Here is a 27,496-nt window from a genome sequence, read left to right on the forward strand (position 1 = left end):
TGGCTTCTCAAACAACCTCACTTCAAGAGGTTCCACCAAAACTTGTCCCGCTCTAGCTCTGACAGGATTCGACTGTCCGAATCTTGTCAGAGCGAAAGGGTTTTCAAGAAGAGATGCAGAGCTATCGCTCGTTGTAGGAGAGAGTCTTCTAACAAACTCTATCAAGGGAAGTGGAGAATCTCAGAGAGTGGTGTAGAAATGCTAAAGTCTCTACTTCTGCGACCTCTTTAACAGAAATAGCAGATTTTCTTCTATTTCTTAGGAACTCTAAGAAACTGGCTCCTTCGACGATCAGAGGATATAGAGCCATGCTCTCTTCAGTTTTTCGACATCGAGGTTTGGATATTTCCTCCAATTCAGATCTGTCGGACCTCATTAGGTCTTTCGAAACCACTAAGCTCCCGCAGGATACAGTGGCTTGGAACTTAGATGTGGTGCTTAAGTTCCTCATGGGGCCACCGTTTGAGCCTTTGAAGTCGGCTTCACTCAGGAACTTGACTAAGAAGGCACTTTTTTCTTATTGCACTAGCTTCTGCTAAGCGTTGTTAGCGAATTGCACGCTATAGACAAAAGAGTCGGTTTCTCTCAAGGCAATGCTATATTTTCAGTATCTTTGACCTTTCTAGCCAAAAATGAGAATCCTTCTAATCCTTGGCCGAGGAGTTTTGTGGTAAGGAACTTATCCGATTTGGTTGGACATGAGGAGGAGAAAAGGCTCTTATGTCCAGTCAGGGCTATTAAGCAGTATCTGTTTGCCACTAAGGGTATTAGAGGACAATCTTCTAAGCTCTGGACCTCGGTTCAAAATCCCTCTCGTCCTCTTTCTAAGAACGCTATATCGTTCTTTATTAGAGAGCTTATCAGGGAAGCTCACTCGCAGTCCGAGAACGACAATCTTCCGTTCTGAGAGTTAAAGCTCACGATGTTAGAGCAGTGGCAACTTCTTTAGCATTCAGAAAGAATTTATCTTTAGCTTCGATTCTTCAGAGCACGTTCTGGAGATCGAATTCGGTTTTTGCGAGTCATTATCTCAAGGAGATAGAAACGGTTTTCGAGAATTGTAAAACGTTAGGTCCGGTGGCGGTTTCTGGCATGGTGTTGGGAGAAACGGCACAGGGGTCGCACCTCTATGCTAACTTTTCACCTTGAATAGGTTGTCGAGTTCAAGGGAAGCTGGGGGTACTGAGTACCTGGGATACTCACCAGTCTGTTAGGTCAGATTTTACAATGGTTGGGTATATATGTTTTTAAATGTGGTGTTGTTGACAAATGTTTTGTATGATTGAATTTCTGGTCTTAGCCCAGGGCAAGGGCAATCTTTGTTGTTACTATCCTCCGTCAGTCAGCCTTGACTCGCTTGAACTACGGAAGGATTCCACTCCTGTAGAGGCTAACTTTGGTCAAATTCCAATTCCTCTACAATAGTAAGAAGAGCACCGACCAGAGGCAGTAACAGTCTGCTGTAGCTCTCTTACAAGGTAAGGTACAACAGACACCTGAGTGTTTATGGTATTGTAATAAATGTAACCATTTAGAAATACTAGTGGTCCACTGAATCCCACCTTCCCATAAATGTGTAATCAGCTGTATAATTGTTCGGTAAGACACTACAATAAAAATGAAATTTTCATTATTAAAATGAAGTTTTATTGTATACTTACCGAACAATTATGATTATACCCACCCTCCTCCCCTTAGGTGGATGGACGGGCAGAAAGAATTGGATTCACCTGGGCAGTTGTACCTGGTTCTCCCGCGAGTGGAGGGAGATGACGTCATCACCACCAGTGTTGGCGACGCCTACGCGCTAAATTTGAATTTAGTATCCTGCCGCTCGTGGAAATCACGGCTGTATAATTGTTCGGTAAGTATACAATAAAACTTCATTTTAATAATGAAAATTTCATTTTAATTATGTTATTTTCCTATGTTCACGGACACAGTTTAACTAATGTAGCACATACAGTGGGGCCCCCATATTCGTGTTCTCCGGATTCGTGGTTTTTTTTTTCTTTTTAGACCATATCTACCCATTATTCACGGGAAATTCGCCTATTCAAAGTATTTTTCAGTGAGAAATATCCAGAAATTCCTGTGTTTTTTTTATCAGTTTCATCATAAAATGCACTATTTTTGATAAAACTACAGGTACACAATCCTTGATCCGAAATCCCTAGGGCCAGATGTGTTTTGGTTTTTGAAATTTTTTGAACATTACTACTGTAATGAAAGCATTTTTGCCTTGTTTTTTTCCTGTTTTTTCATTATACTAGTTATTTTTTCATTACATATAGTTTATTTTTTATATAATATTAATATAGTACATACTGTTAAATGAATGTGAGATAATTAACATCATTAATAATAAACTAGTGGGACAAATATGACCATATGTTCACTAACATATTTTCAACAAAAGCATATTCGATAAAGCCCAAAAATACACACACTACATAGTAATTGAATGTTACTGGGATCGTGATTATTTGACTGATAATGGCACAAGTTACTCAATAATTTGCTTTATATAATTATTTGTTCCTACACAAAAAACAAACCCTCGGTCCTTTACATGAGGGAATTACTTTCGGCACAGTTGGAATTATGGCCGTTAAATTGTTGAACAAGGTGGTTAGGCAGTAACTACCTTGTGGCAGGCAGGTAGGCCTGCCTGTTAACACTTCACTTTTCTTTCAGCCGTCTTCCGATGAAGACATGTTTTTGTGAGCTCTTGCTGACTGGCCGTTGATCATTTTCCCAGTGGGATCTTTCATTTTTCATTTTTTTTAATAAATATGGGTATACTACGTACTGTGTCTGATATTAATAATTGATTGGATTTATTCATTAATATGCAAACCCACTTTCAAAGCACCTTTGAAACAGTGCCGTGGTGTAGATTTTTTTGGAGTTTGAAATGATCTGTTGGTCCATGGGCTGAATGAGAGGAATGGTATTAAGGGGCAAGAACTTGACCATAGTGAATTTAAATTCATCCAGTAACTGGTCTTCCAGGCCAGTAGGATGTGCAGGAGCATTGTCCATTACCAGGATGCACTTGAGGCCAATTGATTTTTGCAGGTATTTTTTCACACTTTGGCCAAACATTTCATTGATCCACTCAACAAAGGTTTGCCTTGTGACCCATGCCTTTCTATTAGTCTTCCACATCACAGGCAGTTTATTCTTGATCACATTGTTTTTCTTTAACACTTGGGGTTTCACAGTGATACACAGGTAGGGGCTTCACTTTAAAGTCCCCATTGGCGTTCCCCACAGACTAAGAGTGTTAGGCTATCCTTCATAGGCTTGTGCCCTGGCAATGAACTTTCCTCCTGCATGATGTAGGTCCGCTTTGGCATTTTTTTTTCCAAAACAGGCCTCTGTCTCATCACAATTGAAGACCTGTTGGGGAGGAATCCTTCAGCCTCAAGATACTCTTTGAATTCAACAAATTCTTCGGCACCGTGTTTATTGGAACTTGCAGCCTCCCCATGCCGTACGACGCTATGTATGCCTGTATGCTTTTTAAATTTTTCAAACCCAGCCTCTGCTGGCCTTGAAATCACTAAGAGCAGCACTTGTTGTTGACATTTTCTTACTAAAATCAGCATGTAACATCCTAGCTTTCTCACAAATTATTGCTTCAGACACACTATTCCCTCACTAATTGTTTTTCATTGATCCACACCAACAGCTTTTCAACATATTCCACTAGTTGCGATCTCTGTTTCAATAATGATGTGACCCTTTTCGCAACATCAACTGCCTTGATTTCATGTTTCTTTGCTAGGATAGAGCTGATTGTTGACATGTGTAGATCAGCTACACGTGCACCACTTTCATACTTCATTACAAGTACTTTTTTACTTCTATCATATTTCTGGTCTTTTTTACCAAAGGGCTGTCACTTGCAACTTTCTTTGGCCCCATGATGACTTTGTTGCAATGAATTTTAACAGCAAAATAGAACAAAACAAAACAAACACATGCTCTGATGCAGACTGCAAGTACAGTGATGCTTGTTCAGTGAGAAACAAGCCAGAATGGATCACGAGAGAATACGAGACACTGTGTGGGCGCTCGATATGGGGCCCGGTCACACCCCTGGCCTTGGATGGAACATTTCTGAGTGTATGAAAACTGAAGAAACGTACGATAACTGAGACAAAATTTAATGGAAAAAGTCTACGAAAACCAAAACGTACGAAAAGAGAGGCGTACAAACACCGAGGTTTGACTGTATGGTTAAATAATGTAATGTGAGACTTTGGATTGCAGTGCTATTTTTTCTACTTAATGAAACTTATATCAACAGCTAGTCAGGCTGCTGCACAGAGAGCTGGAGGAGGAGCTGCAGGAGCTAAACATTCAGCAACTAATCAGAAATTGGGTATGAGTCTAGAAGAAGCCAAACAGATAATTAATGTGGAAGAACTTCATCCAGAAAAGATACAAAAGAATTTTGACTATTTATTTTCTGTAAATGATCGAAAACAAGGCGGATCATTTTATATACAAAGTAAGGTGAGTGCTGAATAGAAAATTTTGTGGATTTGAATATAGTTTATTTTTTTCTCAGTGAGAGCCTTACAAAGACAAAAGAGCTAGTGCAATTATCAGTAAGTTGGATGTTGGTGTGAGTTCATAAACTTTAGGGATGGTTCAATTTCTGCCACTTTTCAATTCTGTGTTTGACATGTGCACCTCACATTTACTAAGTATCATGTTTTGTTAGTGATAATGTACTGAATCGTTATTTTAAGGGTATTTCTCATGATAGAATTTGCTATTAGCAATTAAAAACTGATGTGTTCATGAAACTTACCTGTCAGATATACGTATATATATAGCTGTATTTTCTGAAGTCCGACAGAATTTCAAAAACTTCCAGCACACGCAGTGGTCGGCCAGGTGGTTAGTACCCATTCCCGCCGCTGGGAGGCGGGTATCAGGAACCATTCCCATATTCTATTCATCATTTTTCTGTCGCCGGTGCTGGAAACACCTGTTTTTAGTACCTCCATCTTAGGATTTTGGAAACTTCATTGCCGCTAAGTATCTTAATTGTCTTTTGATTTATTTACTTGGATTTGTGGCTAGGCATACGCTATCTTAAATTGATTTGAATTTGCATAAGATATCTGAATCTAGTTAGGCTAGTTTCAGAGGGTGTTGTCTGCAAAGATAGGGTGTGGCTACCGAAAGCTTCGGTAGATCGCTCTGGTATGCACGAGGGGTATGGGTCTGCTTCTTTGTTGAGATTTGTCATGTAAGGAGTGTTGAGACTTTGTCTATTACCGTAAGGAAGACGTTATGATTCGGATGTATGCAATTAATCAGTAACAAAAGTCAGGGTAGTGGGAACCTGCTAACCTTCCTGTAGGAAAAAAAACTTTCATTTTGCCTAACCCTGTAGTATGGCCTACGGGCTATGAATATGTCTGCGAGAGGTGCTCGCTCTCCTTCATTGTTGTGAAGAGTGCTACTTCTGTAATTGTACCTCCTAACCCTGTAGTGTTGCCTTCGGGCCCTAAAACAGTGTCTGTAGAGGGTATTGCCCTTTCTCTAATACTCTTTCGATTCGTAACTTAGAATCGAAAGTGCTTGCTTTAGAGCAAAAGTGAAGTGGCTAAGTGCAGTACAGTGCCCCTTGTGTAGTGGAGGGTGCGTCAGATCGGCCTTATTTCGCCTCTAGGCCGGGATCTCTGCTTGACTCCCAGGAACAGGGAGAGAGCATGTCGAAAGCCGAAGGAGGGTTACGAGGAACCCCCACCGATCTGACGTGCCTTCGGCAGACCTGAAGATACTCCCAGGCTGCCAAAGTGCGTGCACGTGCACGAATCCTGAAGGATTGCTTCTCGTCCTCCGAAGCGTCCTCCCCGTGCAGGGGTTGGAGCTTTCGGAAGGACTCGCGCCCTCTAAATAGAAGCTTTATAGAAGAGGACGCTTCACGACCTCTCTCTCGTTATGAGTTTCAGTGAGAAGTAAGAAGGCGAACATCGCCTGATCACGTGTACGTCTTTCCACCGAGAAATACGAAAAAGATGTCATAGTAGCAGGACGCTTTTGAGAGCGGACGTCCGAGCTTTGTTACTGTGAGAATAAGAAGGCGTTCCCTCGCCCCTCGTGAGAGCGGACGTCCGAGCTTTGTTACTGTGAGAATAAGAAGGCGTTCCCTCGCCCCTCGTATTCTCACATGATCAACCCTTCTCCTGAGACTGCTTCGTGTAGTCGGATTTCTCTCCAAGATGTATCTTGCTCTTCCCTGAAGGCAGTTTCTCTCGCTTGTTTTGACGCCTGTCAGGAGCGTGACGCTTTTCTGCACGCTTCTTTTGACGCTCGGCTTGGGCGGAACGCTCGGATGGATGCCAGGCGCACGCGAGTGCACGCCAAGCGCGCACCAGTGGACGCCGAGCGTGCACGCCAGTGGACGCCGAGCGCACGCCAGGTGTGTCGCCTGGCTGAACGTTTCTGTTGAACTCTTCATGCTCTTGTTTATGATTTGGGCCTAAAGAATTTTTACCTCTACCTTCGGTGATACCTTCTACCTCACCTGCAAAGAATGTGAAGTAAGCAGTGCTTCGGAGGAAGCTTAAAGTGAACAGACAACTTCGTCTTCGAAACCCAGCAAGACCTCGGGTTTCGTGAATTCAAGAGGTCTCTCAATTTATATTGCTTTTCGCAAAGGTGGATGGAGTTAAGGAAAGCTCAAGGGAAGATCTCGTTTGCTCTACCGCAGTCAAGACTTTGCGATAAGGCAGTTACCGGTTATGTAAAAGCTCGACGTCCTCCACGTCATGATGCTCGAAAACGTTCAGTAGGATTCTTGCAAAGGCACTCATCAAGAGGACGCTCTTCAGGAAAGCGCAAAGACAGGACTTCCTTTGCCATACTGCCAATAAATTTAGTTTGCAAGCTTTTTAGTACATCTGAAGGGGCTTTTCAGATGATAGATTTTGTTAGTTCCTAGTTCGGGACTACGCTGCCGAAGTTGAACATCGGGGTCCTACCTGCCGTAAGCCCAGTCTCTTAACAGGGTTCTTGCCCCTTCCTCGATTGATACGTGAATCGGAAAATTAATATGCTCGACTTCCTGGATTACGTTTTGTCAATTCAGTGACTTTCCCCCATTGACAATATACTATCGTTTTGTCAAGTAAGTGGGTATCCCCTCATTGACAAATATCTCTTTGTCCCTTAAATGGGTTAGTTCTCATTGACAAACATCTCAATAACTTTATATTGCGTAAGCGGATGAGCTCTTATTGACAAGATTCGGAAGAGCTCTCATTCATCAATAGCAGACTCGTACAAGAAATAGACTTGTAGACTACGTCAATGAACGCTTTATGTCCAATAATATAAGAAGCTTGAACTGTCCGCTTCGATTCTCTAAGATTTGTTCATGAAACTTGCCAGTCAGATATATATGTAGCTGTATTTCCGAATTCAGCTATAGATATGTCTGCCAGGTAAGTATGAACAAACTTTATTGTATCATAACAATATCATATTTTGCCGTGCGTTATTTTACTACTGGTTGGTTCAAGTCATATACGCTTGCTGTAGTTACCTCTTCGGATGGCAACCAAGAGGTCTATTGTCTATTATTTTATGGACATTTAATCGTTACTCCCTGCAGCCTTCCAGAAGTTTCCGATTTATCTTTTACCGTTGTATGGTAGTGTTTTGACGACACAAACGCACCTATATATTTAGCGTTTTCTGTTTCGCTTAAATATACCAGCTTGAGAGTCTCTTTCTGCTCAAAAAATAACGGACCTATTTCTTCGTAGAATAGGTTAGCTGGCAACCCAGGCATAACGGTAAGAGACGACGAAAGTAAGCTGCTGTCACTGTCCTCCAGCTCCAGTCCAACCGAGCCAGTAGCAGCTCGTTCGCTGTCATGCGCGGAAGGTAACGTCTCTCTCTCCTGCAGGATTGACTGACTAACCGTATCTCTGTGCTGGCGGTTACGTCTCTCTCTCCTGCGGGATTGACTGACTAACTGTATCTCTGCCCTACAATCACGGACTTTAGCCTAAGATTGAGGGGATTTCTTACATGAATGAATAAACATTGCATTCGTTTTGCCTTACTATGTTCAACAGAGATATCTCTTACTTCTTTCGGTGCTCGTTACCGCACGGTATAGGACTACGAGTCTACCACAATATTGCACTATTATATGCTCTCCTGCTTAGGCAAAGCGCAGCCTTATTAGGGAAGTAAGCATACTCGGTGAGGGAATGGAAGAGTATGCTGGGGACCATTTCCTTCCTGAAGAAATTTGTTTCCCTGAATAGACTGCAATTCAGACCTCTACAGTTTTTTCCTACCGGAAAACTGAAATTGTATGCAAGATCTAGGAATGATTCGTGAAACCATCTCTCAGTGCGGTCAATGTATCACCTGAGGCGATAGAGGAGAAGGTGCCGGGAACAATCTGGAGAGGGTTTCAGATGTCCTGGAACATGATCTGAAAGAAGTGGAAGCAATTCGGTTGTCCCTCCAGTCCTCGAAACGAGTTTTTGGAACCAGTGGTCCAGATCAACTCGGATTTCCACAGCTCTCTCATATCTTAAGAAGTATCTTCTCTCGGTCCCTGTTCGAGTTTACGAGAAAGAGCGTATTATAACAACAGGCATAGAACGTAACGATTCTCTAGAGGTTCGTTACAGGATTGCAAAAGTCCGTACGAATCTTCTCGATCGACGGCAGCAACTACTGACTTCCGAGTGGAATCTTTGTTTAGAAGTATGTTGAGAGTTGTGGAGACTTTAAGGACGTCCTTTCATTCATCTCTTCGCTATGTTGAGGACGAAGAGGCTTCTTCTTCTCTGCTCCCTTATTCTCGATCTGGGAGCGGTAGCATTACACGCCATCCTATGGTATTGAACGGGGATGGATGTTTAGTCTCTTTTTCCCCTTTTTTCAAACGCTTAGGAAATGTGATAAGATGATTTATGACGTCACAGGGAGCGACAATGATGCTGATCGCCCCATGTTGGCCTTCAAGATCCTGGATTCACAGAGGTCACATCCTTCCTAGTTCACTTTCCAAGGACCTTTTCCGAGAGAGTCGGTCTACTCTAACACGAAAGGTACCTTTAACCTCTCCGCTCTGAGTACGTTCAGACTATCGAGATGTTGACGGGAATAAGATTACCGTCTTCCCTTTCCGTCTGAAGAATGGGATAAGCTGGCAGTCACAACTATTAAAGAATACGCAAATATGTTGTTGACGGCCTTTGGGCTCACGATCTTCGAGTTCTGTGGAATCTTGAAACTCGCTCACCATCTACTTTTTGTCTCACCTGTTTTCTCGGAGTCAGACACTCGTGCGAGATCAGGTGACATTTAGTAGCCCTGAGTTTCTTGTTGATGAAGTCGGTTGCGTTGATACACCCCCGATGATCGTGTAACATGAGACCAGGTTGGACTGTCAGGCATTCGTCCTTCGGGACTGAATCGCCTTTTTGCTCTGCGCTCCTTTCTTCTGGCACCAGAAGCTCGAGTCAGGAGTTGCTCATGAGTTGATTCGCTGACGACGTTGGGTTGAGTTGATACACCCCCAAGGTTTGCTTAGCTTGAATCGCCCATGCAGTCCAGACACTCATCCTTCAGCGAAGAATAGTGCATTATAGTCTTCAGGGTACAGCCTTGCTGTCCTTGATTCGTCTGACTGGTCACCTGGTCGGTCACCTGACTTTAGTACAGACGGACTGACTGTGCATGTCCAGATCGAAGCTTTCTATATGGAACTTAGACGCAGTCTGAAGTTCTTGATGTCAAAGCATTTCGAACCTCTCCTTTCGGTTAACTTATTGCACGTGACCAGAAAGACCTATTTTCTAACCACTCTAGATACGACAAAGAGAGTTAGTGAGGTATTAAGCCATCGTCAGAAGTTTTGGCTTTAGGGAACACAATGCGGTGTGTTCGCTAAACCTTCCGTTGTGGCCTAAGAATGGAAACCCGTCTAGTTCTTGGGCCAAGAGCTTGGAATCAAGGGATGGCACAAGTTATTGGGCAAGAGCCAGAGAGAGTCCTGTGCCCTGTCGGGTCTCTCAAGTTTTATCTACATAAAACTAAAGAAAGTTGAAGTCCTTCGGACAATCTGCAGTGTTCCGAAAAAGACCAGACTTGCCCATATCAAAGAACACCCTGGCTTTAGTGTTAAGGAGTTCTTTCAAAAAGGCTCCTTCATTGTGTTTGCACAAAGATTTGAAATCTGATCTGAATGCTCACGAGGTGAGGGCGCGGCCTCGGAAGCATTTCAACAGAGCATGGCACTCAGTAACATACTGAGTACCACGTTTTAGAGAAGCAACTCTGTGTTCGCTTCACACTTCCTGCGGGATGTGAAGACGGCATATGAGATCTGCTGCTCGCTAGGGCCATACGTGTCTGCAGACAGAATCTTGGGGGCAAGAAGTACCACTCATCCTATCCTGTAGAAAATGGTTAGGAAGAGCTCTTAATTTAGTTATTGAGTCGCCGCCAATGGCGACTTCTTAACTCTTAAGCCTTAGTTAAAACACCTTAACTTTGGCTAGGTTGGTCAGCTGGTGATATATATATATTTATTTATTTTACTTCTTAGCCCTCATGGTATGGTCAGTATGGTCTAGTCACATTGTGGTCACGCCCCCGTTGACAGATCATCTGGAGTGCACCAGCTATATAGTTCTCTACCTCGCTGGCAACTCTAGTAAAGCAGAAGCAGACTTGGGTGACAGTAATCACGAAGTCAGCTATGCTAACAGGTGGAACCAAGATGTAAATCATCTGCATGCATTTGTTTTCCAAAATCCTTCTATTCTGTCCCTTCCCACCTCCAACGGTGGGATTCAGCTATATATATATCTGACAGGTAAGTTTCATGAACAAAATGATATTGTTATGATACAATAAAGTTTGTTCATACTTACCTGGCAGATATATATAATCAAGTACCCACCCACCTCCCCTCAGGGGACAGTGGAAATAAAATTATGAATAGAAAATGGGAATGGTTCCTAATACCCGCCTCCCAGCGGCGGGAATGGGTACTAACCACCTGGCCGACCACTGCGTGTGCCGGAAGTTTTTGAAATTCTGTCGGACTTCAGAAAATACAGCTATATATATATCTGCCAAGTAAGTATGAACAAACTTTATTGTATCATAACAATATCATATTGTTGCATGGTAGTTTGGTATGTGTGAGAAAGCATAGCAAATAAAATAAAAGCTATAATAATTACAGGGAGCCAGTAGCTAAATTTCAACATATTCATGAACCATTAAAACTACAGTAATAAATTTGTTTTTACCATAAAGAGCTGAGTTAAATCCATATATGTAGTGACAAATTTTTACTTTTAGATAAATTAATGTAAAATGTACTTAAATTATTTTTTTAAGTGGCTTACCAAGTACGTAATTAGATAGCTATGGTTGCTATCTCATGCAGAAGCTTAAATTAAAAATTTGCGCCAGTGCTTCAATTGTTTAGTGAAGATGACTAGTCCTGCCCACTAATGGGAATACTAATAGGAATGACTTAGCAGACAACCCCATTATGTTTCTGACGTGCCCAGTGTAAACGTCGTGTGTTTGCAGCTGCTTTGTTCATTATTTGCCAGTTATTTAACCAGATTTTGGTGAAGTATTGTCTCTTATTTCAAGTAGCTTTCAGGGGCACTATTTTATTATTATTAAGATCTGATTCGAGTTCATAATTTTTTCGATACTTTAGCAAATTTTGTAATTTGCATAATGTGGGTGGTTGTGGTCCTTATCCCCTGCAATTACCAAAGACCCAAAAAGTGGACCTCCTGGATTCTTGGGGGAATGCATACCAGCCCTCTCTGTGAAAAAAAATTTGCAAATACTTAAAACCCCTATTTTGATAGTTCAAACACTAAAAACAAAACCTCTAAAAATGCTTATTCTTGAGTATTTTAATAGTTTTGTGACAAAAAGTGCATTTAGTTACGAAAATTATATGAAAATACAATAATTAGTTAATAGTTCTCAGTGAAACATACAGCAAATAGGTGAATTTTCTGTGAATAATGTGTATATGTATGTTCCATAGAGAAATTAACATCCTGGGTGTTTATTGTTTACCTTTTTGTACTGATGCACTTTTTAGTTATCCATCATTGGCTCTGCAGGGTTTTGCCACAGTAACCCTACCCTTCCCTCTGCTGAAAGGGGCATCACAGGTTAAAACACACACTTACTAAAGAGTCTTTAATGAGTGGGCTTATTTCCACTTTACCCACCTCATTTTTGAAATGTGGAAATCAGCTATGTAATGGAGAGGTAAAGTTCATTTTTGTACATGCAACTTCCCCGGCAGATATATACTTAGCTTATGTCTCTGACGTCCGACAGAAATTCGAATTTCGCGGCACACGCTGCAGGTAGGTCAGGTGATCTACCCCCTGGCCCGCTGGGTTGCAGGAATAGGAACCGTTCCCGTTCTAGAACCAGATTTTCTCTGTCGCGGTAGTGTCAACATATGTTGTTGCTACCTCCTGACTTGATTTTCGTTTTTCATCACCATCGATCTTCTGGGCTGTCTTTTGCAGGGAAGTACTGGGTCTTTGGTTCGGCATACGCTTTTATTAACTTTTTAATGAATTTGGCTTCGAAAATTTCGAAGAATATATGACGTGTAACTACCGAAATTTTCGGTAGACACTCACATAGTTTGCAAGAAAGGGAAATATAATATTTTATTCATTAATATGTGTAATAAGTGTTAGAATTGATTGAGGAAATATATGACTTCCTACTTAGGGAGTCAGTAAAGCATGTAACTAGATACGTTTCTTTAAAAGTTGTTTTTTAGAAACTCGTACTAACGAGCAATTAGAGTATTAACAGTACTAGTAGTGTTGCATCCTCATCACCTTCTTACTTCGCAGAAACTTCAAATTCATAATTGCAATTTGAAGACAAGGATTGTGGCTCAAAATGTGAGCTATTGAAAGGTAAGAAGTGATTACTAGTTCCCACCCCATTGCAGTGGAGGTGCGTCTGATCGGCTCTGTCTCGCTCCCAGGCCTAGACCTCTTTCAAGCTCCCAAGCCCAGGGGAGAAGGAATGTCGAAAGCCGTAAGGGTTCAGAGAATCCCACGGTCAGGCGTCCCCTCGGCAGGTTCTGTAGAGCGTCCCAGACTGCCAAGGATAGCCCATGAAAGGCATCCTTAAAAAAGTGCGTCTCTTCATCTTACATCCGAAAAGACGAAGAATGTATATGTTTTGATGATCTAGCGCGTTCTCCGAAAACTAAGAGAACACTGAGCAAGAGCCAGCCAGGAACTTAGGAAGCCGCGTTCCAGCAAGCTAGCGTGAGCCACGTTCCAACTGCCAGCAGCGAGCCGCGTTCCAGAAAACAGACTAGCGCGAGCCGCGTTCCTACACCAAACGCGAGCCGCGTTCTAGCAACTGAGCGCGAGCCGCGTTCTAGAAAATTTTTTCTTGGCGCAAGGCGCCTTCAAAGAGACGAAGCGCCAGCCTGGCGCAAATTGCAACAGAAAAACAGACGGCTAGAGCAAGGAGCCTTATAGTACAGTGGCAATCAGACGATCCTTCCATTGAACGTTTCCGCAAGAGGCTCTTTCTAAAAGGGGTCTAGTAGGCGCTCGGAACTATCAGGGCGCACGGGACCTTCACACAAGCGAACGTTCCAGGAGCGAGTCTCCTTTCTAGCGTGCGACATTCCAGGCGCGCGGAACTATCAGGCGCTAGGCGCAAGGAGCCAGGCGCCGAAATATTCCAAATCTTCTTAAGAGAGAGAGGTCAGTCGCGAGGCTCCTCTTGAGTAATGCGGACACACTCCTTCATTCATGCTCTTCCCTCGTTATGAAGAGGCAAGCGCTTTGGGAGTTTTCTTATAAGAATCTCATCGACGTTTGCGTATGATGGCGGATAGGAAATATCTACTTCCTTCCGTAAAACCCTACAGACGAACAGGAATTCTGTCTCTTCCGCGATTTATGAGGAAATCACGAAGATTTAAAGAGTTCCTGGATTAACTTCCTTCCTTAAGGAGATATATATGTAAGTCTTATCTCTTGACGATAGACTTTTTTTGTGTTCTCCTTACGACTGTCATTCGTAAGTATTTCTGGTTCCTCCCATCTCCTTGGATATCTTAGTAGAGTGGTTCTTCTTAACTAAAGGAGATGATTCAAACAGATAAGTTGAACAAAGATAACAAAACTTTATTACTGTAACTCCATACTAGGAGAATGCAGCTCGGTCGGAAAGACCGTATGTTTGTATGGTTGGCGTGGAACTGCATTCTAAGCATCGCGTCGATAGCGGAACATTAGCTATCTCAGCAATTCATATAAAAACTATACGTAGTGGCCGCCGGCTCGGAAGTTACAAGTTTCCGGCGTAGGTTAACAGGTCAACCGCTTCCCATGGAAGTTGTTGTGCAAAGTTATCATAAACATAAAATGTTGACAAAGCTCTGAGCTAGATCAGGCTACTGCAGACAGCGCATAGCGTAATCTAGGTCTGCTTTGGTCACGTAGAACCCTCCTTATGCCATGACCTCAGGTCATGGGTTTATATTTACAGATCTTGTAAACTTAATAAATGTATCTATTACATTAGGCTCGGACTGCTACCTATTCAAGCCTTGAATAACAAAAAAAATTACTTTAAACATTGTTCATAGGAGCGTGCTCGTAACATACGTCTAGGTTAAACATAATAAGTGATTAAATGCATAAAAAGGTTCTGTTACATACCCTTGTTGACATATTCATAAACAAAGATAAATGCATGGAAAATATGGATCCATGTTTGGTAATAATAATGATTAGGTACCCAAAAACAATAAAAAGGTAAAAATCGAAAGATTAACATGTATACATGATTAATATGATAACAGGTAACCTGATTAAGATAATGGTTACTAAATAAGGATTATAGCATGATCATGGATAATTGTTAAAGAGTACTTGACACTCTTTGTGATAGATAAATATAATTGTACAATGGTATAATAGTATAACTATGGAAATCTGCAGAAAAGCAATATATAGGGCTGATATATTTTATTAGGTGCCCGAAAAAATACCTTTAGGAATATATTAATGTAATATTGGGCTATAATGCTTTATTAGGCGCCCTGGAGATACTTAACTGTTCAAATGCAAAGGCGTGAGTCTTTCTTGTCCTACATTTTTGCAGCATACGGACGCTTTTCACACACACACAATTCCCAGACAATTCCCTAGGCACGAACTGAAGTGGCCAGGTTCAGGCGGCCCTAAACGCAAACGACTTGAGTTTAACGGGTACATCTAGACGGGCCAATACGTTCCCTTGGAGATCCTTCTGTTTACGCCTCAGCCTACGCCAAGCAAAGATGTTGACGGCGATAACCAATATGGCCGTCACGCTGAAACACGGCTAGCAGAATGTAGTAGCGAAGATTTTCGCCACCTGCATAAAGTCGGTGACGCGTGGGTCATCTCAGCCAGTTGCGGTCAAACGATGAGCCACTCGCGCGTTGTATGGGAGAGGTAGTGACGGGATGATTGTGGAAGGCCCACGTGTAGTTTGCGAAATACGCCTTCTCACGTATTATCGTGTTGACCCCTTTACTGACGGTGTAGTTTGTAGATGTCCCCGTACAACCATCGGCTGCTACGAAGATAGGGGCATGGGTGCGTTGGTACCGTCCGGACACACACGTCGAATCCGGCTTTATCATAACGGATCCAGGAAACCATTATTCATCCTGTAATTGAATTTATTACCGTAAAAGGGATAAAGTTTCCCCAGACAACCTTCGTTGTATGAGAGAGAGAGCCGTTTAGCACTATGCCTAACTCACATGAATCCGTTGTATAGGATAGAATTCAAAGAGTCAGCTGTACAAATTTTATTATTCATGGCTTCTGAACATGTGTGAGTTTATCTAAGTCCTTAATGACTGTAAAATGATTTCTTATCAGAAGAAATCAGTACAGTGCCCCGTTAAATTGGATATATTACTGGATTTGAGTTATTCGTCATGAAAGTAGGAAACGGTGCTATTTTGTATGATTGCCAAGCATCGGAAGAATCAAAAGGAATTGTGATCATAATTCTATAATTTTCAACGCTGACTGATATTAGGCTATAATAGAACTCTACTTTATGGGCGTCTAATAAAGGAATATAACCCTAGCTTCTCCCGTCCGTTTTCCAAAGTTAACGTCAGATCTTTAATAGGCATGAGGTGAGGAGATACACCCTTTGTTGCTAACGTAATTGCTTCTACGTAATCTTTTGACTTTTCAATAAAATGTGATATTTCACACGGATATGATCTATTTTCGAACTATAGTAAGCTAACGTAGCCAGCAAATGTGAACTTCCATGACCTGATCGATATTATTTGAATGTTCATTAACGATACTCATTATTTGATTGATCGAAGATAACTGGCTGCGAAGTTCAGATAAAGCCAATTCTGTTTTGTGTTGCAAAAACTCAATTCTTTTATTTTGATTATTTATCTTAAGGCGATTTGAGATTCCTAAGCCTAGATTTGCAACTGATCCTAGATGTTAGTCCGGCCAGAATAAGCGGGTTGCGGCGTTCAAGAGTATTGTGCGCACAGACCACATCAGCAGGTCACGAGCGAGTTCTTCTGCCTCGGCGGTTTTATTTTGTATGTCAATAAGACAACATTTCCGCGAGCTTAGTGTTTGAGCTAGCGAAATCTCTGAGTTAGCATGAAAATTACGTTCATGCTTTCCTTAAGGGAAATAGCAAACCTCATCAGTCACTCTTTAAGTTTAAGGACGTCATCTTCAGGCAAGAAAATCAGCATGCATATCTACTTCTGTAACAATATTGCTTGACACGATGAATACATCATCTATTCTCTCGATAATCGAGCCATGATTAAATTCTATTTCTTTCGTCCTAGCGCTCTTCCATACAACAAAGATGTCTGAATACACAATATCACTCCTAACAATAACAGATTCATTTTTGAAACCTGCCAATGAGTAAAACATATGTAATAACTCGCGTAAAAAGAATAGGTTTACATACAATATGATTAATAGTATATATATAAATTATTATACAAGTTTCATAAATACAACCATTGCCTTTCCCTCACTCCCATCTACCTTTCTTTAGATTCTGATATGTGCCAATGGGACTATTCTCACATCAGTGGGTTTGGATACATTTTGAACCCTAACTCTATTGGCCGTTAAATTTCTAAAAATGTTAAACGGGCCTTCAAACTTAGGTGTCAGTTTATAATTTAAACCTTTACGTACGTATACTTGTAGTATACCTCAATCGCCCACGGCATATGTTCTAGTTGGCTTAGCTATTTTTTATCATGATTTTTTTTCATTATTTATTTGTGCTTCTTCTAGATTCTACGTTAATTATATTATATCGACTTATGCTTGCATCCATAACATCCTTTAGAGGATTTGATAAATTAGTTGTAGGCTTTAAGATGTGGAAAAGGCATTCGGGCCGGGATACCGTACAGTGGCCTCGTGCGGTGTCATTTTAATAGACACATGATACGAGTGATTAAGTGTGCTTAGTACCGAGGTATGGCAATGTCCCAGTTGGGGTCTGCCCCCCCTAAGGTGGACCCTTAAAATGTTTAAAACCTTACGATTTGCCCTTTCCACTAGCCCATTAGACTCTGGGTGATAGGATCATGGTATTGATTTCTTTATACAAAGGAATTACGCACAAGGAGTTAAGGAAATGATTATTGAACTCCCCGCCCGAGTCTGAGATAATGATGTGTGGAAATTCCATGTTTTACAAATGTAGCACTCGTAAAACTTCCTAGCGCACTCGACCGCGGTTTTTTGTTTTTAAGAAACGCTATAAAGTTCGTATATATCGAGTCAAAGCGGTCTATAATTACTAGGAGGTGCTATTTCCTCTGTCCGACTCGTAAAATCCTGTTAATAAATCTAAAATGTACTCTTTCAAAGGGTTGATTGGCACGGGGTAAGCCCCTAGGCTGACAGGTGTCTTCGTGTGCCCTTTGTATTCTTGACAAGTGCGACAATTTGCTATGTGCTTTTTTATATCTGTAAGCATCGTATGCCAATAAAATAAGGATTTGGCTTTCTGTGACATCAAGGTATAACCCGGGTGTCCGTGCAGTGGATTTTCATGCAACCATGTTTTTTAAGACAGTGGGTATGAGTGAGATAGGCACCACCACCTGGTTGTTATTCAACTGCGGTGTGTTGCGGGTTTTCCTCGTCACGGATCTACAGGATATTGTCCTGTATGATATAATTCTGCTGCTTATAACTTTAGGTATTCCTTTTCCTTCGGATTTCCGTTTAACGCAATGATGATTTTTTCTATTTGCGGATCTTTTCTTTGTTCTGTCTGTAATAGTTCAGCACTCCAGCCCAGATCTTCCTGTTCAATATAGTTTTAACAATGGGCGTGGAGGTTGAGATATCTATTAATTCAGCTAATGGCTCGGTACAAGATGAAGAGGGGTTGCGTGCAATAATGCGTCAGCAACGATATTGCTTTCCCAGGTAAATAACCCGATCCTCGCGCCAAAGTCCTGAATGATCATGTGCACCGAGTTCGCTTGGGGCTGTGACTAAAGCCTTTAAAGAAGTTCGGTAGGGGCTTATGATCAGTGAGAACCTTGACGGGATACCGTATATTATGAATTTAAAGTGCACGAGTGAATTAACAATAGCGAGCCCTTCCTTGTCTATTACTGCGTATTTACTTTCGGAAGGTCTCAGTTTACGTGAATAAAAAGCTATAGGGAAAAAACTGTTTATCATATTGTTGAAGCAATACCCCACCTACTCCTAGGTCTGAGGCGTCTGTTGCTATGAAAAATTCCTTACCGAAGTCAGGAAATTTCAAGATAGGAGAACTACACAGTCATCTTTCAATTTATCGAACGCCTGTTGATGCATTTCAGACCATACGAAATCTACGCCCTTTTTTATAAGATCGGTTAAGGGAGCGGTCTATGATTGAGTAGTGGCGTGATGAGTGGCGATAGTAGCCGCTACATCCTAAAAAATTGCTGTATTCCCTTGACGGTTAGTAGGTATCGGAAAGTTACGGTAGCCGAGCCAAGTCCCCAGCACCTTATCATGGACGACTTTAAGACCTTCACTAGAAACCGTTGAAAACCTAGATAGACTAGTTTCTGTTTTAAAAAAATTCACACTTACTTATCTTTACCCTTAAATTATGCTGCCTTAATCTTTGTAGCACTAACTACTCCAATTTACGTAAATGTTCTTCTAATGTGTTGGAAAAGAGTTACGTATGGTCGTCCATGTAGGCATGTAGGATATCTCCTAACAAGTCTCCAAACACGATGTTTATCATACGAGTAACAAAAGTTATAGGAGCACAACGTAAACCAAAAGGCATACGCAAAAATTCATAAATGTCCCCTGGCTGTGCTGGAAGGCAGTGTATGGGATACTCTCTTGTTCAACGGAATCTGATGAAATCCTTTTAGTAAGTCGTAGGCTTGTGAAATATTTATTCTGAACTAGTAAGGATAGGATATCATACGGTACATGGTACTTGGGAATCTGTCATGGGATTGGTTTCTTCATTTAAACGACGAAAATCTACGCATATCCAGCCAAGTTCGATCTTTTTTCGGTACTACTATTCAACGGAAAATTATAAGGGCTTGTTTTGATTTCCTAATGACTCCTTCTTTTAACATTTGTTTTACCTACTTCCTCTGTTTATCTCATTCTGAAATTTCATAGGAAGTCGGTACGAAGGTACAAAATAAATTACTTTCTGTTTGTCCTTGAGCCTTATTTGATGCTCGATGACATACCGTTTTTCCTAAGGTTCCATCCGTAGTGGAAAAAACATCATGATATTTAGTTAAAAGATTCAAGAATTTCTGCTGAATTTCTTTTTCTTCTTGAATGTCCTTATTGATTTTGTTCTTTATAGATTGCAAAAGGGGTTCATCCGCAACTGATTGAGCGTGATTTATCTCAGCTACGGTAAGAATGCGATGTTTTATAAAACTTCGGCATCCAAGATATGTTGATTTTTGTGGATTACTAAAGTGGTATTCAAATGATTACAGACTTCGATGTTACATTGTTGTTGTGAGCCGACTGTATAAATGGCTTGTGTGACGGGATAATCCGTGTGTTTTCAGAGTTTCGGAAAGGATTAATGTTTCAGATCCTGGCAAGGTTCTCTTTACACGCACTAATATATTTTGAAGTTACGTTTAGGCTCGAGAGTTTGCGTGCAAGCTGATATTGGACGGGTGAGCGAGAGTTCTGTTGGGTTGCCTGTATTATTTCTTGGTTCATGAGACAGGTGATTGGTTTCCGTAATGTAAGTGACACTCTGTCTGTCTCTTTTATTATCTAAAACTGATTTTAGGGTATTAGAAGACCTAGATAAGTCCCTTTGATATACACGCGTGTTTTGCAGGTGCTAAGATAATATTTGAGTGCCCATAGACGGCGTATCCGATAATTACTGCGGGATACATATTAATGTTTTGTACAACGACAAGGTATCAGCAAACGTGCGCTTACCGACCTTGTACTGTACATGAGTTTACGCCCACAACATTTTTTTAATTCATTATTCCCTATGCCTGAGAGCCTTTATCGGACTTTTCTATAGGGAAATTTGAAAAGAGTAAATTGATGAGTCCTTAAATCCATGATATTACGTGGACTACCCAGAATCCAAAGAACAAAGTGAATGACTTATGGTCCAAATTTACTGCATGTAAGGTTTGGTCGCAACTCGTCTTGACTAATAATTGCATGTGAATTTGTTTGCAAATCTACGGGAAACCTGCACAGATTTTTTTGATTCGGCCGTGTGTTTCATAGGAAAATCAATTGCCTCACAATGATCTGATAAATGATTAAACTGATTATTGATACAAAAGATGTTGATATTGATAGACCCAACATCGCCCTCTCCCCCCTTGGAGTGAACTACGTGGTATTTGTTGTTTGTTTATCACACCTTGAAATAAAATTCGTTTGCCCAATTGCAAGTTCTGGCTAGACGGCCCAGGAACAGAGGTACCTGAAGCACGATTTGTTTGTTTCTGCTGGTTGTGCAGAATTTCCGTTTGTTTTGTTTCGTTCTTATAGTACTGAGGACCCTTCTTTTTATTTGCACTGGCAACTGGGTTGCGTGTTGTAGCATTCTGCTGTTGATCCTCGAGTAGCAACGGTTATATGAATGAGTTGAACATTGTGTATTGAACAAAAAACGCGTCCGACAGTCTGAAATCATGTGACCTGGTCGTTTTACAAGTTATAACAAAACCATCCCTGCAACTTGATTATTATTATGTACCACAATTTACTTGTTGTGGCTTGTTCTCATTTTTTGCAAAAAAACTTGAATGAGCGAAGGATCTAGGTCGGGTACAATTTAGACATGTGTTTTTTTTATTTGTTTCATACACATCTAATTCCGTACTGTCGGTGGGCTGCAATTTTTTATCAAAACACCGTACTAACGCTTCAGGCAACATTGCAGTGATAGACGTAAGGTAGATCAAACGGACCGGATAAAATCTTTCACTTTGATTTTATCACCCGCAACCCATCCGGAGTTACTTAAACTATCCCGATATTCATTTAGCCGGTTCGGCCAATTAGCGCCGCCCACCCGCTCGACAACATTAAGCTGAGTCATGGAAGGCTTGGTTAAGGATATTTCTCAATGCCAATACTACATCTAAAGCCTCTTCACCCCCTCCCCCATACACGGCACGTAATCTGATTTTAAACTCGTCCCATGTAAGCGCCTCTTGGAAACCCCCGAAACCCCCCTTAGATACGCACTTGCGTCACCTTTTGCAAAAGTCAGGAATGAAGCTCTTTGGCCCCTCCTGTAAGAATTGTACTGCTGGGTCTGTGATGCTTTTGCATTTAAATGAGCGTCTACAGATGAGAATCCATGCCTCAACATTTTGAGGCAGGAACCCATTGACCCGACCTTGAAAAGGGACAATCGCTGACCTCGCGCTAACGAGAGTCACCACATTGGGTTGCCAGTCGGAGTAGTTGCCATTTCGACTTTCACTTTTCTTATCACTTCTATTCCTTGCAATCCTATCAAAATATCTATAAGAGTACACTCGACCTCTACGTAAACGCATATGCAATGTACTGTAGAAGTGTGTTATAATAATAGAAAATATCCCCCAAAAAGATACAAAAAATACAGATAATATGATAAAATATTATACGGAGAATTCCTGCAAGAAACGATTAACAACAGCGAGAAGAGAAAAAAATTAGTCTGCGGGTGAGAACTCGTAGTTGAAGATTGATCCTGTAATGAAGGAAGATTAATATGGCGAACAACTCACCCCCAGAATACTGGATGATCGACTCCCGATGAACAACACTTCACTGAGGAAAAGACCTGAATAGATAAAAATGGTACTTAGCTCCAGATTATATTGCGAAGGATTGTTGACATGGGATGACGTCTCAGTTCCTGTCTAAGTCTCGCGTCGGAAGTCGTGATGACGTCACGGTGGTCTTCTCTCGGTGCACGATGCGTGGAGAAGTCCAAGATTGATGACGTCACAGCCTCCGTCCTTGCACCACTGCCTCTAGCTGTGCTCTCTGCGTCCTTGCTCGTGATCGGGTGATATTTCCTGTGTTTGTTTTCTTCTTTCCGTTGATGTTCGATGCTGCTCTCGTCCGGTGTAGATTCTCGAAGATAAGTGACAACAGTTGCTCAAACGTCTGGTGTTAATGCTTGTATTCTTCTCGATGAATGGACATATCGCGGTCTTCATAAACTGTTGCGTTGATTGAAGATCCCGCCGTTTCCTCTGTTTAGTTTGATGTTGAAGGTGGAAGTTAGTTCTTGTAGACCTTCGGTCGGCTGATATGGGTCTTGTTAATTATATTCTTCGTTATACGCTGCCACCACATTGTAAGTCTTATCTCTTGACGATAGACTTTTTTTGTGTTCTCCTTACGACTGTCTTCGTAAGTATTTCTGGTTCCTCCCATCTCCTTGGATATCTTTAGTAGAGTGGTTCTTCTTAACTAAAGGAGATGATTCAAACAGATAAGTTGAACAAAGATAACAACTTTATTCTGTAACTCCATACTAGGAGATGCAGCTCGGTCGGAAGACCGATATGTTTGATGGTTGGCGTGGAACTGCCATTCTAAAGCATCGCGTCGATAGCGGAACATTAGCTATCTCAGCAATTCATATAAAAACATACGTAGTCCGCCGGCTCGGAAGTTACAAGTTTCCGGCGTAGGTTAACAGGTCAACCGCTTCCCATGGAAGTTGTTGTGCAAAGTTATCATAAACATAAAATGTTGACAAAGCTCTGAGCTAGATCAGGCTACTGCAGACAGCGCATAGCGTAATCTAGGTCTGCTTTGGTCACGTAGAACCCTCCTTATGCCATGACCTCAGGTCATGGGTTTATATTTACAGATCTTGTAAACTTAATAAATGTATCTATTACATATACATACTCTTTCTATCATTCTATTAACGAAAAGAACGAAGACAGTAAAAATTTTTCCTTTATCTGCCTCGGCAGGGAAAGAAGGTAGTTGAGTATCTGCTGTATGAGAATACGATACGGCAAATCACACATACCGTAGTTACTTCTTTGTAGAGCAACTCAATTATCAGTATCCTTCCAGGAATTTCCTAGGAAGGACTACGCTTAAAGGGATTGTTAAGACAACACCTACTTAGCTTCTAGATTTATCGAAGTCTTGTTTCGCTTAAATATGCATTAATAAGAACTTCCTGAAGTTCGATAATTTTATAAGATTCCTTTATTTAATGGAGTAGCTGGCAACTCTGGAAGAGTAAGGCCAGACGGCTAACGGAGACTGCTATCGCGCCTTAGAGACCAACGCAGTAACATGTAGGTGTCGGTCATGAGTGGTTGGTTACATGCTCTCTCCTGCGGGATGGAATAACTAACGTGTCTCATCCCTACAATCGCGGTTTTAGCCTCGGATTGAGGGGATAGTTAAGCAAACATAAATAAAATATTGTCTGCCTTTTGCTAAGAAGCTTTCAATAAGAAAGATATTACAACCTTTCAATGCTGTTTACCGTAGGTAACATTATTAAAGGATTCTAACGCAGCGGAACTCTATATTATATGATGCTCTCATGCTTACGAAAGCATGGCTTATTAGAGTACATGCTTAGTGAGAGATGAATGTAGTAGAAGAGAATTCACTTTAAGTACTACGGTATGGTCAAGTCTTATGCGCATACCGATGTTAACTACAGAATTCCTAGTTATCCTTACAAAGGTTTCCTAGATTAATGCTGTTTACCACAATGTGACAGTATTATAAAGGAGTCTAATACGGCAGAGCACGAAATAATATTAATTCTCTCATCCTTTCGAGAAAACGCACACAACCTTTTAGAATCGGATATTGCTCAAAGAGAAGATGGGTGAGTCGGATGGGAAACATTCTCTTAGTGGCAGTTGTTGTTTCCCTGAATGGACTATACTACGTATATAAAAGTTTTTTCCTACTAAGAACAGGAATTAACACGTGAAGGATGTCGGGTACCATAAGGGCACAGATGTTCTGGCACATAACCATAAAAGAACTAGAAGGAAGCGCCAGCCTGGCGCAAAGCGTCAGAAGCGCCAGCCTGGCGCAAATTGCGCCAGAAGCGCCAGCCTGGCGCAATGCGCCAGAAGTACCATCCAAGATATTTTCTCGTTTTAGCGAGTTATTAACCTAAGAGTCCAGTAGTGGTTGGTTTGGTGTTTGCTTCTCACCTCGGTGGTCGCGGGTTCGATTCTCGGCCATTCCATTGAGGAGTGAGAGATGTGGATTTTTGGTGATAGAAGTTTCACTCTCGACGTGGTTCGGAAGTCACATAAAAACACCATACAAACAAACCAAACAAACCAGTAGCCTCTCGGAGGCTCGGTAACTGGCAAGATTCGTTCCCTGATTTCGTTACCCATTTAAACAAAATCGGAAATGGGGTCGCTTACAAGGAATGATGAAATGATTTTTTTTTTTTAATCACTTAGGCCATTCCACGACTCTCTCATATCGCAAAGAGCATCGAGAATCTCTTTTTTTTCGCCCCTGTTCGCGTTAACAAAAGAGAACCTATTTGGGAGACAGACGGAACGTAACGATCCTTAAAGGTTCGATGCAAGATTTTGCATGTCCGTGAGAACCTTCTCGATCGAAGATAATAACTGTTAACGTATGTCTAACATTTATTGAAAAGAGTTTTGAGAACAACCTGCGGAAAGTCTTCATAGATCTCTTCGCAAGGTAGAAGACGAACAGGCTTCCTATAGACTGCTTCCTTTCCTCGAAACCAAGAGAGGTAGCAATATAACAACATCTTTAATTTAAAGAAGGGGAATAAACTTTAGTCTTTTTTCCCCTTGTTATAAAATTCTTAACAGATATTAAGATAAATGGGCGTCAAAGGAAGAGAGGATGAATGCCTCATTTTGGCCTTAGAGAGGTTGGATTCACAGAAGTCACGTTCTTCTCACAGCATGTTTCGTAAGGCTTTTCCAAGAGTATCTGGATATTCTATCAGAATCTATTATAAATAGACCTGAAAAACCTCTCCACTCTGAGTCTTCCACGTGCAGACTGACCAGAAGTGGACATGAATGAGAGGATTTTTCAAGGTAAATGACAATAGTCATGGCTAAGACATAGAATTTCTGAGATCGTGCTAGATGGAATGGAGGAACTGTCCTCTTCCGATACCGCTGTGAACCACCCATAGTGAGGTTTTTTCTTCACTTTCAGAGGGAAGAATCAACCTATGTATATATCTGCTATCAAAGAACGCAGTAAAAGGCTATACTCTGTCTCTACAAGGCGGGGAATTAGAGATAACAGAGGATTAAGATCTTCGGGATCTATACGATACCGCAATACGACAAGAGTAGGATATCATGTACTTCGAATGGAATTTTTTTTTTTTGTGGCCACAGATCCATGTCCGACAAAATGGAACTGCTCCTCATCAAACTTCTTTGAGGAAGTTTATGAAGGAATTCTTTGTTTCTCTTAGCCCTAAACGACCAAGAAGACAAGTGAATTTTTTGTGCATTGGAATCTCGCATCAGATTCAATGGAGACTCGGCAATGGGTTCTGCCAGCATAGTATGTCTGGCAAAAGAACTAAATCCCTCTATTCCTGACGCAACGCTTTCAGATAGAAGTTTAGTTGCCCAGGCAGGGTACTTACATTTTCATCTACAGAAGAAGAGATGGTTTAAACGTTTGCCTACAGAGTCTTCGGGGTGCGATGAGGGCTCAAAATGCTTCCCAGAAGGTATTCAGAAGAATACAATAAGAGCTAGAAATCAGGGTTCCGCCCAATTTCAGCTCAGTCTCTCCTTCGACTTCCAGACTCCTTCCCTTCCTCCTCGGGCAAGGATAGGGAAGATTCTGCAACGAGGAACCTCATCAACATGTAAGAAGAGATCTCGTTAGCAAAAGAAGTGTTCACGAAGGATCCTCCTCGGAGGAAGACTCTTCTCTCTCGTATTGTTAGATATCCTGTCGTCTACTGTGTAGCTGACTAAAAATCACCTCCCCTTGCCAGGGGCCAAAAGCTCAAAGGGGCAAGAATTTCTTCCACCCTTCTCCAGTCTCCTGATAAAAACTATGTGGTTGTTCAGGACTCTCGGACAATGTAGCGCCAGCCAAGCGCCAAATGCCAATACAGGTGAAAAACGCCAGAGGCGGACAGTTCCAAGGAACTCGTCATCTTGGGCCGGATACTGAGAAGGAGCGGGCCTCCAACCTGGCGCAAATGCGCTAGAGGCGAACAAATCGGACAGATATAAGAGTGTCTGATGTGGACATCGCCAGACAGCCTAGAGACTCTTCCAAGCTCGAAGCTCCAGCAAGTGTGGAGGAGCCAAGCCAGGCGCCAGGCGCCAGCCAGGCTCTAGGAGCCAGCCAGGCTCTAGGAGCCAGCCAGGCTCTAGAAGCCAGCCAGGCTCTAGGAGCCAGCCAGGCTCTAGAAGCCAGCCAGGCGCCATCCAGGTGCCAGGCTCCTTCAAGGCTAGGCTCCAGTCAGGATTGAGGATCCATCCAGGCGCAAGGCTCCTTCCAGTAAAGAGAAACCTAAAGCTCTGTCATGTAAGAGGGCTAGTCCCCATTGATATGATACAGGTAAGGCTCTGCAATGTAAGTGGGTCAGCCCCCATTGGCACGATCCGAGAAGGCTCTGTTCTGTAAGCGGGCTAGCCCCCATTGACATGATCCAGAAGGGTTTGTCAGTCATAGGTCCCTACCTCGCTGAAACTCTTGAGGCATGCAGACTCATAGACAGTAATCATGAAGTCTTCTGCCAAGCTCCAGGCGCAAGGCGCCAGCCAGACGCAAGGCTCCAGCCAGGCGCGAGGCGCTAGCCAGGAGGGAGGAGCCAATCAGGCGCCAGCCAGGCGCGAGGCTCCAGC

The 27,496-nt window shown here is 41.9% G+C and overlaps 1 protein-coding gene across 1 annotated transcript in view; it reads left to right on the forward strand.

The window, feature by feature from the left end:
- Positions 1–1,541: 1,541 nt before the first annotated feature.
- LOC135215647 (mitochondrial coenzyme A diphosphatase NUDT8-like) overlaps positions 1,542–27,496 on the forward strand; it is a 36,893-nt gene continuing 10,938 nt past the window's right edge. Inside the window, exon 1 of the mRNA XM_064250568.1 lies at positions 1,542–4,527. Coding sequence (XP_064106638.1) covers positions 4,300–4,527 — 228 coding nt within the window. The 5' untranslated portion in view covers positions 1,542–4,299. The remainder of the gene's footprint in view (positions 4,528–27,496) is intronic.

This window comes from Macrobrachium nipponense, chromosome 5 (genome assembly GCF_015104395.2).
Source record: "Macrobrachium nipponense isolate FS-2020 chromosome 5, ASM1510439v2, whole genome shotgun sequence".
Classification (NCBI taxonomy): domain Eukaryota; kingdom Metazoa; phylum Arthropoda; class Malacostraca; order Decapoda; family Palaemonidae; genus Macrobrachium; species Macrobrachium nipponense.